The sequence below is a fragment of the Lutjanus erythropterus genome, chromosome 10 (assembly GCF_056507025.1).
Source record: "Lutjanus erythropterus isolate fLutEry1 chromosome 10, fLutEry1.hap2, whole genome shotgun sequence".
NCBI classification, from domain to species: Eukaryota; Metazoa; Chordata; class Actinopteri; order Lutjaniformes; family Lutjanidae; genus Lutjanus; species Lutjanus erythropterus.
The window spans coordinates 26995420-27014026 of NC_139326.1; the positions used below are offsets into that span (position 1 = coordinate 26995420).

The following is an 18607-nucleotide window of genomic DNA, read 5'->3' on the forward strand; positions in this document are numbered from 1 at the left end:
TCTTTTGTTGATATAATTTACTTTTCCTCTTCAGATAAACTTGACTCTTTGCATTGTTGCATTGACCAAAACACACTGTTTTTTCACAGTGGGCTATGAACTACATATGTCATGAGTTAAAGTTTATGGGGTTTCTGAAACTCAAAGATCCAAGTATATCTAAAGAATAAAAGTAAATTATCTCAACAAAAGATTATTGGTTGTTAAAACTTTTTAAAAACAAAAGCGTTCTAAATCTAAAATCTATTGAAGTAAGTTGCCTTGAAATTTTGAGTTTTCTAAACACTTTGTTTGAGCCTCTGGTCCAGATGATCAAGGAAACATTTGACAAACTCATAAGCTTTCATGGTCTCCTTAAAGACAGGTAGGCTGCAGTTGAGAGGGGCTACTGTTGTGGTTAAGTGCGTATTTACACTCCGAGCGTACTGGCTGGCTTTCTGCAGCTCCTCCCTCAGGTCCGGGGCCAGCTCAGACATTTTAAACAAGTAGCAGCTAAAGGAGGAGATGTGGGCAGTGAGGTTCTCCTGCTGCCCCACATACTGTTCGATGTTCAGGTTCTCGCAGGTAGTGGTGGGAAACAGTCCAGGTCCATTCTGCAGGACACAGACTTGATCAGTACATGTGCAATACTACTATTCATTATTATTATTATCATGTACAATATTATGTTTAATATATTTTAAAATAGTGCAATATTATGTTTAATATTGTGCAATACTGCCTTAATTATCAGATGCAATATTATTTTAATACTTTTCATTATCACTGCAAATGTTACTTTCAATGTCATGGCCAATACTACTTTTTCTGTTTTAGTTAACTTTTTTACTTATTTTACTTACTGTTATTGTATTAGGCAATCTTTTTGCATTTACTCTTTATACACTTAATATGTTATATTTCATTTTATATTAAATTTTCTATTGTTTTTATTCTTATGTTGTAATTTTGGAGCATCCTCTGGAACAAGAATTTCCTTTTGATCCTTTATATTTCTACCTCTCAACATTTCAGAAAATGTACTTTTTACTCCATTACACTGATCTGTCAGCTGTAGTTTCTGGTTCTGGTTACTCAGTTTATAAAACATAATGTGTTGCTCCAGATTAATCTACCCAAAAGTGTGAAACAGTTATAACTGGACCAAATATAACATTACAGCACCACTTACATGTTAATGCATCAATAATAATGATCAAATATGACACTGACTGGAATCATTCTACAAAATGATTGGATACTTTCTTTTACATTTGATACTTTAAGTAGCCTACACATGTAATCATGATAACATAATCAAATTCTGAAAAATAAGTAACTATAATCAACCCATATGACATTTGAAAAAATGTGTCATTAGAATTACATTTTTAAGGACTACTTGATTACATTTTACATATATATCTGCTGCATATTCTATTTTTTTTTTTTTTAATCGCAAATATGATACATAGGCTGAATATTATAATAGTACTGTACATCAAAATAAGTTACTCCTCTCAGGTTGCCAGTTTTGTTGTTTCTTTACTGGTCTTTTACTGATAATTTATGGATAATGGAGTTTTTATTCCTTTTTATGTACATGGAAGATGACCATTTTGAGAAAGAGCTCCCCTTACTCTTTTCGTAAAGGGGTAAACTGTAAATGTTAAATATGCTAAATGTGTTTTATTCGCATTGAAATTCTTTTGAGATGTTTAACGGAAAAAAAGCATACTTGTGGGGCTCAAATTTATCCAAATATCTAAAAATATCCAATGCATTACATTACTAATTACAAAAAATGCCATGTAATTTCTATTTAGTAACTGACAACATTTCCAAGTAATCTGACCCAACCTTGGTCCTTAAAGCTGATGTAATTTTAGGGACAGGGCACAAGATCAGCAGCAGCCAAATGCCAGTAAAATAAGCAATTCCATGTGACTGGACAAAAAAGTTAATTCTGGACCCTGCTCAGGTCACATTGCAAATGAATGCAAGACTTTTAGATTGGGTACCACTTTACAATAAACTACCCTTAAAAATGATTTAGAAATGTGTTATAATTAGGTCGTTAATTAGTTTGTAAACACTATAATCATTAATAAGCAATTATAAATACGTAGTAAAGTAAAAATAATGTGGGCTCATTACTTGACAAGATCCAGTTACTGCTTACTTCTAATTAATCTTACTAATGAGTTACTAACATTTATAACTGGCAAAAGTACCTTTATGTAAAGTTTACAACCCATAACCATTCATCAATTACTTATTACCATTCATATTTAACCACTCGGTGTGTAAAAAGGTGCATGCAGGAAACGTCGAGGTAAATAATATTGCCAAACCCTTAGTGTGTCAATCTGGTAATGCTAAATGAATCTTTTTGCTATTAAGATATGCTGAGGATGATTAAATGATTTATTAACAAATATGTGAAGAAGCTGACAGATATAAATGCTGTTGATGGAGAAGACAAAGTAAGCGTATTAAGCAATGAAATCTGAGGCTTATCAGTTCAAATAAATGTGGCTCACTATCTGGTCACTGTTGCCTTTTTTATGGAATGTGTTGTAACAGGTTATTAATGATTTACATAGTATTTACAACAATTCAGAAATCATTCATAAGCGTAGTCCTTTTGTAACGTGGTACATTATATTGCATTCCTAATTTTACTTCAGTGACTGATCTGGAACTTTCTTTTTCTACTGATAATTACAGTCCTAACACCAATGAAGGCACTTGAACAATGGAAGCAATATATTGACTGTAACCATTTCAGCAGGAAAAGTAGGCTATAAACTAATCTCCTTACATTTCACTGATGCTCTCAGTGGTAGGATACCGTTTTTAATTAAATAAAAAAAAAACAGATTACGCCTAATATCATTTTGATTGTACCAAAACTGAATGTACATTGTAATTCTTGCTTCTTGAGCACTCAAAGAAAAAGTTTCAGTAACAACAGGAACAAGTCGTGCATGTAAAAATAAATAAAGAAATTTGATTAAGCACCAAAAGTCTTACGAGTTTGCCCAGAGCGGTAGTCGTCTCGTTCTGTATCTTCTGGATGGTTCGGTTCAAGGCCACGCCATGCAGAGGTCCGCAGGTTGCTTGTGCAGCGAACAGGAGGATGAGTACAACTGCGACAGAGAAGGACACACACTTGAGATGAATTAGACTTGATTACACACACACACACACACACACACACACACACATATGCACACACACACATATGCACACACACACAATCTGCAGTCACTACTAGAGAGTGTTTGTGTTGCGCAACTCATCAGATACTTACCAGCACGACAATCCATGACGCCAGGAGGTTTTAGTCAGTCAGTAGCAAGCTCTGTGATGTGCCCCTTTCTCTGGTCCAGCTTTCGAGGATCATTTTTATTAGGACTCCGCAGATAATCATCTTAAATATTTTCCCTTGCGTTGCGTGTATGGCCGTCACAGAAAGAGTCATGCAAGTTTAGGATTCAGTTTTACCCTCTGGGGGTTCCCTCTTTCTAGGATTCTCTCTCCTAGACAAAACCTACACATACCGTAAAGTGCAAAAGTCTGATAAAATCTTTACAACTCAAAAGGTGTGAAAATTCACAGTTTATTAAAGAGGGGTGTTTTACCCGTGATATGATGGTATCAACAATCGTGTAAATAAAAGATAAATGTATGCATATATAAAAATAAATATAATATTTGTTTTGCTGTCTTTGTGAGGGACAGGTTTAATTCATCTTAAGACAAAATTAAAAAATTTAAAAAATTTAAATTCAATTAAAATTCAGTCATCTACTCACCCTCACGCCAATTCAGTTTTTTTTTTTTTGTTTTTTTTTTTTTTTTTTTTTTGTCCACAAAACACTGCTGGAATTTCACAGGAAAGTGGCAATGCAGAATCCCCCAAACAATGTATGTGAATGGTGACCAGTTTTCAACATTAAAACAAACAGCCCAAAAACAGTCCCATTAAATGCCTCCATACTGCTTGTCTGGAGTAATCCAAGTCTCCTAAAGCAAAATGACTAAAAAAAAACTGTTTATTTACACCATGTTTTAGCATGTTTTCTTCCTGTGAAACTCCAACAGTGTTTTATAGACTAAAAACTAAATGTGACCTTCAACCAGCATGAAGGTGAGTAGATAAAGACTGAATTTTCATTTTTGGTTGAACTATCCTTTTAAGACTTGGTTTTAGGGTCAAGGTGAGAATTATGTTCAGGCTGGTTAGGGCTGGGATTAGGCATGAAAAAGAGATTAAGTTAAGTTTAGTGCTGCAACAGTGTGTCAATTAGTTTATTAGTCAACTGAAAGAAAATCAGTTGCCAACTATTTTGATTATTGATTAATTAAGTTGAGTAGTTTTTAAAGTAAAAATATCAAATGTTTGCTGATTCCAGCCTCTTAATTGTGTTGGTTTGCTGCTTTTCCTTGTCATTTATAATAATAAATGTAAAGATTTTTTGAGTTTTGGACTGCTGGTGAAAATGATGATGAAGTGTAGAAAGCCAAGTTTTCTGCCCAGTGATAGGTTTCACCACTAAGGTGCACTGTGTCATACATGATATTTGCTGGTGAAGAATCAATTAATTGTCTTCTTTGCTGTGACATCAAAGAGTAAAGAATTATTTTTGAAAAATAAAATATTTTATTATTGCCAATTCATTTTTTAAAAAGTCATGAAGCCTACATTATCCAGTCAGAAAAAAACAAAAAAGTCAAACATTTGCTGGTTCTAGCTTCTTAGATGTTTGCATTACTGCTTTTCTTAGTCACTTATGATAGCAAATGATGACCTTTGGGGGTTTTTGGACAGCTGGTTTGACACGAAGCAACTTGAAGATGTCACTTTGGGGTCTGGGAAATTTTAATGAGCATCTTTCACAATCTTTTGACAAAGGTTTTTGCCTAATGATGGGTTTCACCACTAAGGTGCACTGTAATAGAGACATGTTATATGCTGATGAAGAACTGTTTAATTGTTGTCTTCACAGTGAGATCGATAATTAAATAATTCTAAAAAAAAAACAAAAAACTAACAATAGACAAGCAGTTCACATAAAATATTCTGTTACAATGAATTTATTTTTTAAAAAGTAATGTAGCCACAACAAACAAACAAACAAACAAACAAATAAATAAATAAACAAAACAAATAAATAAATAAATAAATAAATAAATAATATAATATAAATAAGTTGTTCAAAGTGTTTTCAGTGAAGGCCATAGCCTTCACACACAGGTGATGTTTGCAAAGTCCTGCACCCATTTTCTAGCAAAGTAAATGATTCGGAGGCCAGTTTGTTTCTTACTGTAATCATGTGAAGTTGAAACATTTCTGTGGCACTGTGTCGGGATGTGTTTGGTCACGTGCTTGAACTCATTATGAAAAGCTCTAATGTTTCCCATGATGAGGTCCTCCTGGTCCCTCTTAACGAGGGACCTGATGATTGTTGGCATGTGCTTGTCGAGGTAGTTGATGATTGCACAGATCGACGCGTTGATTTCTTCGGCGGTGTTTCCCACAGGCAAAGTTATTCCCTCGATGTGCTCCAAACTTTTTGAGTCATTGTCTGTCTGTGGCTTTTCAGGAAACATGATCTTGCTCTAGAAAGAAAGTGCGAGTCATTAAAGTTGGCAATGGAGCGCACATCTCAGAGGCTGTAAGCTGTCAAAACTTTTATAATTGGTTGAAAAGGTCCCTCTATGGTGAGGAGGTAATGTGACTTTGTAGTGCCTTTTTGTTGTGTTACCTAAATTGGCCTTGACCACTGAACACATCTCCAATTAATTGCAAAAATATAAAGAAGTTGTCAAAGCAAGACTATGTTCTGTGTCACTTTCAATGCACTGTATAGTTAATAAACTTTAAATATGTGTTTACTTACGTAGTCATCTTCTGCCGTCTGTAGATTACACAGAGATTGTGCAATCCTCCTCATTTCTTCCTGAAGCTTCTTTGTCTCATTTTGCTTAAGTGGTTGTGAGAGTATAAAGGAGCTGTGCAGCATTATCACAATGCAGGAAAGCAGGAGTTCTGCAGGAGGATTTACAAAGAAAATATGGTGTCGTCATATACATAGCAGGTCAACAGAAGCTTTCTTAAGTCTAAATCTAATCAACATCAAAGAGTCAATACTCAAGATTTTATGGAGAGAGAATGATAGACTAAAGACTTCCAGAAACAATTGTGGTATAAAGAACGACTTCATTTTATTTTCTGGCCTTCATCAGGTTCACGCAAATTAAATGTTCTGTGTACCACAAGTCTTACTGGAGTTTTGACCTCTTCTTGCCTTTGCCATGCACCTTGAAAGTAGGCAAACTTGTGCCAGAAATCCCTGTTCATTTTCTAGAGAACAGTAGAGTTTAAGGTAATGTTGCTGAAAAGCTAATCTCAGATTTAAGGTAGGCTGCCATCAGACATCTCAGTCCATCGGTAATCAGGCAGCAACTATAAGGAAATAAACTGTTGGTAAAGCAGTAAAATGTTACCATTTGAGCATTTTCTTAAAGAATTATTTGCAATACTTCTAAAATAACAACATAGTTTACACACAGATACCGAGTTTTTAATTTTCTTACTCACTACAGAAAGAAAATCCTTAATTATTTCACTTTTTTAAAAGACAGCTTACCTTTACGAAGAGACATGGTTTGACTTCCGTCTTTTTGCTGAGTTTATGCTCTGACAGTGGCACACTCCATGCTTATATATCGGAAGACGGGATTTTTTTATCGCATAGCAGTTCCATGGCTGACGTCTTTGTGGTATTATCATACAAAAATCAAGTACATGTTTCTGTTTTGCAATGGAGGGCACCCACAATGCTTTAATGTAAGGAGGTTAACTCTACCACAAAGTTATCTAAGGCCTCTGATGTTTATCAGGTAGATGAAAAACAAAACCCAGTAAACTCTGCTGTCTGAAAAAGTTTAACTGCCATTTGCCACAAAAATTTAAACTCAGACAACTTGACTGCAGAGGTATTCTAGAAATTGTTGTGCCAGAGAGAATGATATTTGATGTCAAGCATGTGAGAGTACTACTGTACTGTACTCAGCAGGAAGCAGTCATTCCCGACAGCAGGGGCATTTTGTTCAAGAGTGTTGGGATAGTGGGGTCTTGTGTGTTATAGCATTAGGGGATCCCAGTGAATTCTATGTGTGCAGTTAGAGGAATAAACCATTTTTCCCAGCAGAAAACACAGATGAGCTGAAACAAGTTTTTCTCAAGTTTCAGCCACTGCAACTACATGGACACTGAAGCCCTGCAGTGAGCCCCAACTGTTGCCAGGCAACCAACAGCCAGGTGTAAACAAAAAAAAATACCAGGAGCTTTTTCCCTGAAAGTCTGGCCAAAGAAAAAGTAACCAGTGTTGCATGCTATAGCTGCTATGTTTTTCCTCCATTTTACATATGTCATACTGTAACTACTGTTGATAGGCATGAGCTCAAACAGACTTTCTGCTGTTTTAGAGAAGCAGATTCACCGCCTGTGTCTAAATGACTTTCCATGTGGACATGGCAGCTGGGTGAGTTTTTTTCAGCTGTAAATTAATTGCAGTGTTTTCTAGATTATTTTAATGTCCTCATGTCCATCATAGTAATTTAAAGCGGGCTCATCACTTCTTAATGTTAACATGTCCACCATATTATTATCAGTCTCTTGTTGCTATAGAACGAATCTTTCGGACTATAGCATTATTTTCTGGGTGTATGTATTAATTATCTGTATATGTGTTTGTAGCATGATGGGACTGCAACTTTCATTTTGTTGTGCAGTCCTGTTTTGTATAATGACCTTGATACTTTGCTTATTGTATGAGATACTAATAAACCAGCGTTCTACAACCTTTACTGTTAATCCATTTCTGACTGACAAAGAAATTTTAAAATTTATCTGGAGCTACCACTATTAAGTTTTATATTTTCCTCTGAGACTTTTCTTTTTTCGTTTATTTGGATTTGGGATCTGTAGTTATCTTAAGGAGACTCAAGAGTAGCCATGGACAAAAAAAGCACGGAGGTAAAGGCAGCTAGCCATAGAAAACTTTTTTTCAGTCATTCTATAAGCTAAACATTTTTACCATTTGAGAATAAGAACCACTTCATGCCTACATCCATAAGTGAAAATTAAAATATTAAAATCAGAACCATTATTTCCATTTAATTATTTGTCAAAACTACAGGGAGCCACTGCAGAGGGGAAAAAAGTCATATGTGGCTCTGAGGCTACAAGCTGCTGACCCCTGTAATAAACAGTTGTTATATTCCCAGAGAAAGACACAAGACAGTACAGAGGGAGCAGGGACAGAGGAGACAGATGCCCTTCTGGATCTGCTGAGCTGCCCTCATTCTCCATGGATGTATGATGGATCATGGAGCTCTCAAGCCTCGGCCCTGAGACAGCTGGCTGTGCTCACACCTGAACGCCTGGACGCTGATTTCATTTATAATTACTTTACTGTACTTCGTGTTGTGGACAGAAACGTAAGTGTTTTTTTCCTAGATCCAAATGATTTTTAAGTTTGATTCAAACCACTCCCCGATTTTCACCTGACCAGACCCCAAGCCTTTTTACAGGGTTTGATAAAACTGGTAGAACATTTAACTTACCTGTTTTATACAATTTCATTAAGAAAAAAAGAAATAAAAATGCCAAGCATATTGTTATTTCAGCTGAAGTGATGCATGTAGTGTGTTGCAGTTGCTCTTGCTCATTTTCTCATTTTCTTATTTTTCCAACTTACGGTATTTGTGGTCAGCACGACCCCACTTTGGAGAAGCAGCAGGAATACTGGTGTAGAAAGCTGAGGAATGTACTGCTGTGGACAGGGTCAGCAACAAAGTATACTGTAGCCACCTAAAAAAAAAAACAATGGAAGTTTTAGGGTATGCTATGTTAAGAATTCTTTACAGCATTACCTTTCTGTCAGACAGCCTTTTCTGACAGGTAATTGCTGTTATCTCTCCAAACCCACCAGACTCCTTTTGCAAAATAGTAATTTTAGCTTACAGAACACAGGAGTTGGAAGTCTACTGCTGCCTTGATCAGTTAGGTTGTTTGTGTTATTATGTGACTTAGATGTTTTAAGAGGTTAGTTTGGATTCACTGAGGAAGAAAAATTACTGTTTTTACTAAGAGAATCTGGCGTTCCTCTGGTGGCCGAGGGACTCTGAGCAACCACTCAGATGATCAGCAGCTGATCTTGTTCAAAGCACAAAGAACAAAGTCAATTACTGTTTGATGCTTTTACATGATTGCGAAAAGTTGTATGTGATGTTTTGTCTATATTGTGTTCAGGTATCAGTCATTGACAATGGCCTGTTAAAGTTCTCAAAGCTGGAGGAATTGGTGCTGAGTGCCAACAATATCTCAAACATCCCTGCAGAAAACCTTCCCAGCACTCTGAAAGTGAGTCTCAGTCCTGCACCAACTCACTCTTCAGCTTATCAGATCATGTGAACTTTCAACAGTTTCCTCCATTTGTCACGAAAGGGTGATTTACAGCTGAATCATAGGGAGTAGAAAATTCATAGTGTTCATAGTTCAACATAACTGACATTTTTTTAACTCAAACACTGGGTTGCACCAACAAAGATTAACTTAATCTAAGACTGGTTCTCATCAGAGTCCAGATTTAAAATTGAGCAGAGCTCTGCTGCACAATTTCAAACTGGGCTAGTCATCTTGAGAAATTAAACCTGGCCTCATTATCAGCAGAGGAGGCTAATAAATTAGGAGCCCCTTTAACTCTTGATGAACTTAAGTTATCTTTAGAAAAAAACAAATAAGGGTAAGTCACCAGGAATGGATGGTGTCTATAGTGACTAAGCCTAAAACTTAAAACCACTGAGGGGCTGCATAGATGGGCTAATAACTTAGTTGACACACTTGCCGTGTGCCGCTTCATTATGTCTCGTGAAATAAAAACATCTTCGTCATTGATTTTTGTGGATAATTTATTGCTCACTGTACTGGTCCTCAGTGTGTTACATGCAAGAGTCCAAAGTCAGTGTGCATCAAGATCCATAAATCCAACAATCACAAATACATCAACAAAAGCTTCACCTGGCATGGTGTGCCAGTGTAATGATCAAAAAACTATTTGTAACACCTGTTGCCTGACGAAAGGTTCCTGCCTAAGTAAACATGTGACCCCCAAACACAAAGGTGACACCTAGCAGACAACTTACCTACATACATACACACACCTCTTGAAATTTTACCATCCTGAGGTTTACTTAAAATTGTGGACCCTCTTAGGACCACCACTGCTAGAGATGTTTACTTCAACTATTCAGAAAGGATCATTTGGAAGAGATGTCAGTACAGCACTAATAACACAAAAAAGGATAAGGCTCCAGCTAACTGTACCAACTACCATCCGATGTCTTTACTGAATGCGGATATTAAGTTATTTTCAGAGATATTTTCATGCTATCTGATGAATAGCTTACCTAAATTAATTAACCCAGATCAGGGTGGATTTGTTAAAAAGTGCCTATAAGCTCACATATTCTGGATGCTTCTTACAGCTTGACATCACCTATATTCTCAGTTGATGTAGAAAAGGCTCTTGACCATCTTGAATGGCCCTTTTTATGGTCTGTGCTGAATCTTGTGGGCTTGGGGTCAAATTTTATTAATATGGTAAAAACAATTTATGCAAACCCTTCAGCCAGTGTAGTCACAGGCAACGTACCTCTCCTCACTTTGAAATAAGTGGAAGCAGTCGGCAAGGAGATCCAATCTCAGCAATATTATTCTTCTTATCACTGGAGCCACTGGCACAGTCTGTCAGGCTGTTTTCAAGTATTACAATGATAAAATAAAAATAAAATCAACCCAGCATTATATTTCCTTATTTGCTGATGATGTCCTTTTGTTTTTTGCTGATATAAAGCACTTTTTCTTCTAAGTATCTTTAAAATCTTTGAACAGTTTAGCTACGTCTCTAGCTACAAAGTTAAGTTGTCTTTGCTACCTCTGACCTATATAAGTAAAGAAAGTAAAGAAGACTGTGCAAATGTCAATATACCTGTAGTTGCTCACTCCTGGTACCCAGGAATTAATGTATTTACATCTTTAGAAAAAACTGTTTCTAAGAACTATACTAGAACTCTTAATATGATCAATAGTTGACAAAACATTACAAGTTAAGTTAATACTGGATTACATTATAAATTAGTGTTTAAAGTTTTGATGCAACAGAATGACATTTAAAGATTAAGATTTTAAGATTAAAAGCTTGGCAAAACATAATTTGAAGTAAACCTAAACATGATTAAATCAGGTTTGAAAATGAAAGTAATTATAATGTCACAGGTTTTGTAATGTAGTAATGATTGATTTTTTGATTGTAAATATGTTTCTTTCAAAGATTTTGGAGTTACGTGCCAACCAGTTGTCTGCTCTGGACAGTCTCACTAGCTGCCCACCTCCTCGCCTACACTACCTTGGCCTTGGCCTAAACAGTCTTGGTTCCCATGATGATGTTTGTAATCTCACAGGAAGACACTGGTTAGTTCACATACACACACACAGGAAGTGAGTGGTTTCTTTAAGAGCTATGTCAAAACCAGTTCAAGCAAAAATTCAAGTAGAATTGTGTATTTTTTAATATATGTTTGTAAGGTAAGACAGTGACATCCCATCCAATCATGTCCTATCTGTGACAGATTTCACACATGTACTAATTTGATGACACCTACTAAAGCTGACAGCGCTTGACATTTTCCAACCAAAGTGGTTAGCTGGTGATGTCACAGTGATGACTTAAGTTGACACTGTTAGGTCCCTGAAAATCGATCAAGCACATCAACTAAATGTGGTTTTAGTGGGAGCAACAAAATTACACCAACCTCCCATTTTGTCAGCTGATATCAAAGCTGGGAGACACCTTTAGTCTGACAGTCACAAAAGATTTTTTTTAAATTTTAGTATGGACCAAATTACTTGTGTTTCCTGGTGAATTCCCAGAGGTAAATACTTTGAAACATTCTGATAAGATCAGCTTAGTAAATCCAGTATGGTCATTATATTAGTAAGCCATCTTTATCAGTAAGACTTTGTCATCAGTTAAAGAGAATTGTAAATATCAAAAAATACAAAATTTTTACACACAAAGTTCACTTTGTGTGTTACTCATCATGAGTTCACATTTTGTGAAAACAGTATAATATCTTCGATGGCACTGGAGGAGCTCCAAAGTTTTTATTGCCATCAGGATAGGCTCCAGCCCCCTGCGACCCGTCAACGATAAGCAGTTACGGACAATGAATGAATGAATGACCAGTCGAATGAATAAGACTGGGGAAAATATCCAAATTAACAGAAACTTTTTCAGAAAAAGTGTTATAAACAGAGGTAAATTTTCGATTCTCGATTTCGATTTGAGTTGTGGCGTTTTAAAAAAAGGGGCATTTAGGAAGCATGGAGTCTAATGCTGCATTCATGTGCTCTATGGATAGTCCTGTCCTCTGAGTTCAGAAGTCATTTTTGTAACTTGTGTGTTTGTGAGCATTTACATTGTAATAGACAAAACAATATGAATGTTGTTTCAGATTCCTTTAAACACTTACACATACTCGATTTGATATCCATGTTAATGCTAATAAATATATTTTCTTACTAATTTAAGTCACTGTATGTGGACAGCATGATTACTGCCTAATACCTTATAACAAATTACATGTAAGCAAAAAATTTAAACACCATATGTGAATTAATAACAAATTTTTAACCAAATATTTCGCCTACTTTTGTCTGCCATGTTTCTGCATATTTGATCAACAGACAACAACTCAACAACCTGTGTAACAAAATTTTCCAACTTGAGAGGGCATTCACATTTTCCCAGTCAGTTTTCTGATTAATCCAACACCTTATGAATGCAGAGTAATAAAAGGTGCTAACTGGATTATGGGAAATGTAGGATTCAACATTTTGGGAGCTTTAGCCATATCAGTGAACCAAAAGTCAGGATATCTCAGTATCTTGTGTTTAATTTTTGCTGTGCTATCTGTGTTAGAGGGTTCAGTTGTGAATTAAAAGGAAAATCGACTGTCTCTGACCTCAGGCCACAGCTGGTGTGTCTGGACCTGAGTGACTGTGAGTTTCAGGACCAACAGGCCCTGATGAACGCCTTGAACACGCTGCCCTGCCTCAGGACGCTGGCGCTGGAGGGAAATCCCTTCACTCTGGCATCCTCCTACCCGGGCTTCACTGTGGATAGTCTCCAACGGCTCTCTCACCTGGATGCTGCATGGATCTCCCCTGAGGAAAGACATGGTTTTCAGGGGTTGGCCAAGATGAGTGGTAAGACTGTGGACTGTGCTCTCAATCAGTATATCTGAGTCCTCTGAATGTGGGCTCTTCTTTCTTTTTAATTTCCAAAGCATGACACTGCAATTACAGTTTATCACTATCATAATCATTTTCATTTCCACAGATCTGATAGTGAACCAGGCATCAGCCACTGTGAGCGTGGGCCGGATGAGGGGAGTCCAAGACCCATTGATGAGAGTGGATGAAGCCACAGCTGACTTCCCTGTTGTGACCTACAGCTATTTTATCACATATGAGTTCCTCAGTCATCAAACACCTGTTAACCTGGTGATGTATACTTCCTATCCTTCACAGTCTCTACCTTTTATTTAACACTGTCCAGAATAATAATAATAATAAGGTGGCGGTTCAAGGACATTCAACATTCAACCACTAAAACAAATTTTTCTGTTCTGGAATGCAAGTAAATAACTATAATTTGACATCTTAATCAAGAAATAATAATGTATTTTACTATTTTTTTTTTTTTTTTTTTTTTTTGTAAAACAGTAAATTTTAAAATTCATGGATAACAATAATAATTATATTTTAGCATTACAAATATAATTTTGGGTAAAGAGCTTCTTCATACTGGTGTATTAACCATTACAGAAACATAAAAAATGATTTTTACCAATGCTGTTAATTTAGGGCAGCTGTGGCATAAACCTTACATTGGGTGGTGGTCTAATAAATTTGTTAAGAACTGTACACTCTTTTTAATAACACTCCTTAAGCAGCAGTAACTGATGACACTAATTGTTGAAGCCTTGACAGTTAAATTCTTTCTCATTCTTGCTTCTTGATATACGACTGCAGATGCTCCAGAGTTGGGGGTCTCTGTTGTCATATCTTGTGCTTCATAATGCACCGCACATTTTTCAATGGGAAATAGGTCTGGACTGCAGACAGGATATTCTAGTACCCTTTTACTGTGAACCAGCACTGTTGAAACGCGTGTAGAATGTGTCTTCACATTGTCTTACTGAAATAAGCAGGATCATCGTCTTAATAGGAGGATATACTGCTCCAAAACATGTATGTGCCTTTCAGCATTAATGAGGCCTTCACAGATGTGACAGTTACCCATAATGCCATGGGAACTAACACATACCATCACAGATGCTGGTTTGTTGTTAGCACTGGTAACACTCTGGATGGTTCTGTCCCCTTTAGGAATAGGGGTTTGTACAATCTCTCCAACACACCTCAGCAAGGAAACAAAGAGGGGCGATTTAGAACAAAAAGGCAGTTAATTTGAAAAAAAAAAAAAAAAAAAATGCCCAGGCTGTGTTTGTCACATGGGAAATTTCACATTGCTATATGAAAGCCATTTTGTTATTGCAAATTAGATTAAACTTTATTGGCATTGCCCACAATAACAATTACAACAAAACAGTTTAGTATCTGTATACAGTGTAGTATTTGTTCAGTGTCTTGAATTCACATCAGTTTTATATGTGCCTTATTTTGTAAGGTTTGCTTAAAAGAGACATTCATTGTGGATTGTGAAAAGCAGAGTTTAGATGTTGAAAAAAACATGAGCAGAGATAAGTAGAACTGCAAAGAAATAAATATGTTTTCACTATCTTTTAAATCAGCGCTTGTGGTTCTGTTTACAGATATTTGCCAGTGAGTCTAAACTTGATGCAGCAGCCACAGCACATGTGACAGAAGACAGCTCCAGTGGTGACCTACAATCAAACAAAAACCGTGAAAAAGAAACTCCCAAACCAGAGACTCACGACTTGAGTGTGTATTCTCACGAAACCTGCCATGATATTGACACACATTTGATCTTGACAAGCACAAACACTGATAGAGCAAGCATTTATTTACATGGAAATATGAAAAAAGTAACTACAAGTCATCATTGCGTGAGGTGGTAGGAAAGAAGTCGGAAATAATGTGAGTGTCGTGTTTGGATTGATTTAACTTAGTAATGTATCCTGTATAACTGGGATCGACTTTTTCTTATCAGTTTCTGTGGAATTTACACAGAAGTGAAGCGCACAGTCAGAATAACCAGTGGAGAGTTGTATACACCCTGTAACCGGATGACTAGACTGATCATTTATCAACCATTATCATATGTCAAATACTCACTCACTCTGTGGTTTGTTTGTATGTTCTTCTCATCAACTATGTGTCTCTGACTTGAAAAAAGCCTGGCTTTTCTCTGTGTGTGTTTTTGTACATGTTATATCCACTGTGCCAAACCTTTACTTGTGTATTTTTCTGATCTCCTTTTCTTCAGTGTCAATACACAGCACATCAAAGCTGACATGGTCAGAGTGCATGGACTTCAGTGACAAGCAAACCCACATTATAACTGATCTAGGAGGCTTAAAGAGATTCCTCAATCAAGGACTTTATCTGAGAATAGAGGAGGAAAAGGTACAGAAAATAAGGTTGGAGGGAACAAACATTTTGATGCAAAATGTGTTAGGAACACTCATATTCTGGCATTTGACATTTAAGGTCCAGTCATGGCCTGCAGTTTCTGAGGAAGCCACGATGGAAAAAAACGGCCGAACCGTAAAAGACAAGAAAGGCAGGAAAGAGAAAGAGGTGAGCTTATCGTTTCATTCCCACTGAATCATTAACTGTAGATAACCCCTTGTATGGCAGCCCGGCCATGAGTTAATGGATCAGTTGAATAGACTTCCAGGGATATCTTGGGCAGTTCAAACCCCGTATTACAGAGACCAAGATTACTGAAATCCTTTGTCTGTTACTATGGCATCCAACGTGCTATGGATTTTTACCTCTGGTCCCAGGCTAATTTTTGTGCTCATTCAAACCAAAACAGTGTTTTCCTTTTTCTTTTTTTTAGTGCCATCCATATCATCAGTCCAAAAGCAATTGCATGACCAGTTTTCATTATAGTTTATAATTTTACAGTCTTAATCTGACCAGTGATCAGAGGATTAAAAGCTTGATTCCTGACTCAAGAGGCTGAATTGTAGTATCGATGTGCCCGTATGAAACCTCACAATGACCAAGTAGCACGGCCTTGTAGCCCATCTTACTCTTTAATACCCCTGAAAAAATGCATGTGTTTATCTACAGATGTGAAAAACAAATTTGAATTAATAATGCACTGTACATTAATTATTGGAGGGACAGGAGAAAAGGGGGAGGGTGTTGTAATTTTCTTTTGGTTGAACGTTGTGTAGTCTGACTTTTTGGAGAGAGCAGCTCAGGGTCTTTTATTTTGTCTCATCCAACACTTCTATCTTATTTGGGCCTTCCTTTTCAATATAGTTAACAGTTACATACATGTGCTATATTTCCACTACATAGTGGAACTTTTGCTTTATTTTTTGACTGCAGATCCTGCTCCTTCCACATAGCTCGAGCTGATTGTTATAGTGACACTACTATATTCCTGCAGTTGTTCTGGTCTGGAGAAGCTGCAGCCTTTATTCATGTGTACACTGGTGGTATTCATTAATAAAATCAATAAAGTTCCATTGAGATATTAAGTTTTAAATTTTGGCATATAGCCTTCCTCAACACCCCAATAATTTACATACAGTCCCAAATTAAATGTGGTCAATGATGTGAAGTAATATTCATTGTTCAAATAGAGGTCATTTAGTTGTAAATTGCTATTTAGCCCTTGATTTTAGTGTCACAAGAAGGGACAGTCACAGCTTATATGACCACTTAGGATTGTTATAAACAGTCTCACATCAGCTCATTAGCTGTAGTTGTTAAAAGTTTGTTTTGGAAGTTAAAACTAGACTATATCTGAACAGAATTATTTTATGTCTTTGGTATCTTCCCTAGACTCCAATCAAATCTGGTTCCACTAAAGACAAGCCTAAAGACAAAAAGAAGAAATCTGCAGCAGAGCTGGTCCAGGACACCCCCATCAGAAGAATCCTTGGCTCTGTCCACGTCCCCCTGCAAAGCCTGGTCAAAAGAGGTCATAAGGTTAATGTCCTCTGTGACTTTGGTGTTCTGCACACAGAGTCTAAGGTGGAAGCTACACAAACCCTTGAAAAGGTGAGTTTACATGCTTAACAGGTGTTACAGATCTCTGTTGAGACAGTATAAGGTCATTTCACTGTCATTACTATGAAATGGCTTTGATCAAAATTAAAATAATTAAAATTGACGCTGAAACAAGATTTATAATGTCGAAAAGTGATATTGACTATAAAAAGAAACAGAAACTAGCAACATGTTAGACACCAAACAGGATTATAAACTGTCAAACTGACATGGGACCTATTTCATGTGGGATATGTTTTTCACTCATCTTTAGGATTTGGGAAGGAAAATCAAAGATGACAAGAAGAAGGAGGACAAGAAGTCAAAGTGCAGAGAAGGCAGTGGTACCACACAGAAGAATACAGCAGCTTCAAAAGGTTAATAAATTGTTAGATAATAACATCAGATAACATTTCCAATAAATACTGTAACATATGTCCAGTCATTATTTTCAGGCTGCCCTATATATGTGGCTTACATCTCATAGAAAATATCACTGAAGAAGACCAAAAGTGAGGGCACACTTCTTTTCAGTCTACTTAAAATCCTGAACCCTGTTTGCTGTTGTCCTCTGTAGGCAAAGGAAAAATGAGGAAGGAATACGAGACGGATGTCCTCACAGATAACTCTGTATCCGTCCAACCCGAGCCAGTGACTGTGGAATTGAGAGTGGAGCTGGAGAAATGGCAGTCTGTGTCTGAAGCTCACCGACTTCTGCTGCCACACCAAAACTCCTAAAGCAAGCAGTCTGTTTATAGCAGCTAAATCAGACTCACATTTTTGTTGAAATGGAACTTTATCCCTGCAATCTACCAACCAGATGAAAGAAAGCTCAAATTCTTCCCTGCATTTCCTCACTACTGCTGACTGCAAACATACACTGAGCTGTTAGACTTTTATCAAGCTTTGATATCTGCATAATATCCCAGCCAAAATATGTTTCCAAATGCACTGAAAATTACTGTATCCTGTTTAGGCTACTTAAGTACCTCAGTTAAAAATTAAGACAATTAAGACAGTCCCAGTTTCTACACTCAAATTCTTGCTGAAAATACTTTACATGGCTATGGTCCAATTTAAAACCTCTAAGTTGTTTGCTGTCATGGATGGTGCATGTTACTAATGGTCTGACAATTTGAGACATAGATACATTTGTTTACTGGACTTAACCCACTCAAGTTTATCAGGTAACAATCTGAACAGAGAGATCTACTTGTGAATGTGCACACGTCTAAAACATGCTGTTAAACTTTCCTTTATGGCCTTAAGTTT

General features: G+C 36.6%; 1 protein-coding gene and 1 long non-coding RNA gene across 2 annotated transcripts; one reads left to right on the plus strand and one right to left on the minus strand.

Annotated features, from left to right (window-relative positions):
- Window positions 1–5203: 5203 nt before the first annotated feature.
- On the minus strand, window positions 5204–6818 carry LOC146320542 (uncharacterized). The gene is made up of 3 exons (XR_014771444.1): window positions 6639–6818; window positions 5889–6037; window positions 5204–5607 (listed from the first exon to the last, which is right to left on the minus strand). It is a non-coding gene; the product is annotated as an uncharacterized LOC146320542 (long non-coding RNA).
- A 533-nt stretch (window positions 6819–7351) lies between these two features.
- Window positions 7352–18217, plus strand: LOC146320543 (leucine-rich repeat-containing protein 43-like). Its single transcript, XM_084729578.1, has 12 exons — window positions 7352–7535; window positions 8281–8493; window positions 9308–9418; window positions 11388–11527; window positions 13086–13324; window positions 13458–13621; window positions 14956–15113; window positions 15580–15730; window positions 15815–15904; window positions 17129–17347; window positions 17610–17712; window positions 17913–18217. The coding sequence occupies exons 1-12, from the start codon at window positions 7449–7451 to the stop codon at window positions 18071–18073; spliced, it is 1836 nt and encodes a 611-aa protein (XP_084585704.1). The 5' UTR covers window positions 7352–7448; the 3' UTR covers window positions 18074–18217.
- Window positions 18218–18607: the final 390 nt, after the last annotated feature.

Coding starts and splice junctions, on each gene's coding strand:
- LOC146320543 (XM_084729578.1), top strand. CDS start 7,449: ATGAGCTCAAACAGACTTTCTGCTGTTTTAGAGAAGCAGATTCACCGC. Junction 13,622..14,955: donor ATCAAACACCTGTTAACCTG/GTGATGTATACT, acceptor TTCTGTTTACAG/ATATTTGCCAGTGAGTCTAA. Junction 17,348..17,609: donor CTACACAAACCCTTGAAAAG/GTGAGTTTACAT, acceptor ACTCATCTTTAG/GATTTGGGAAGGAAAATCAA.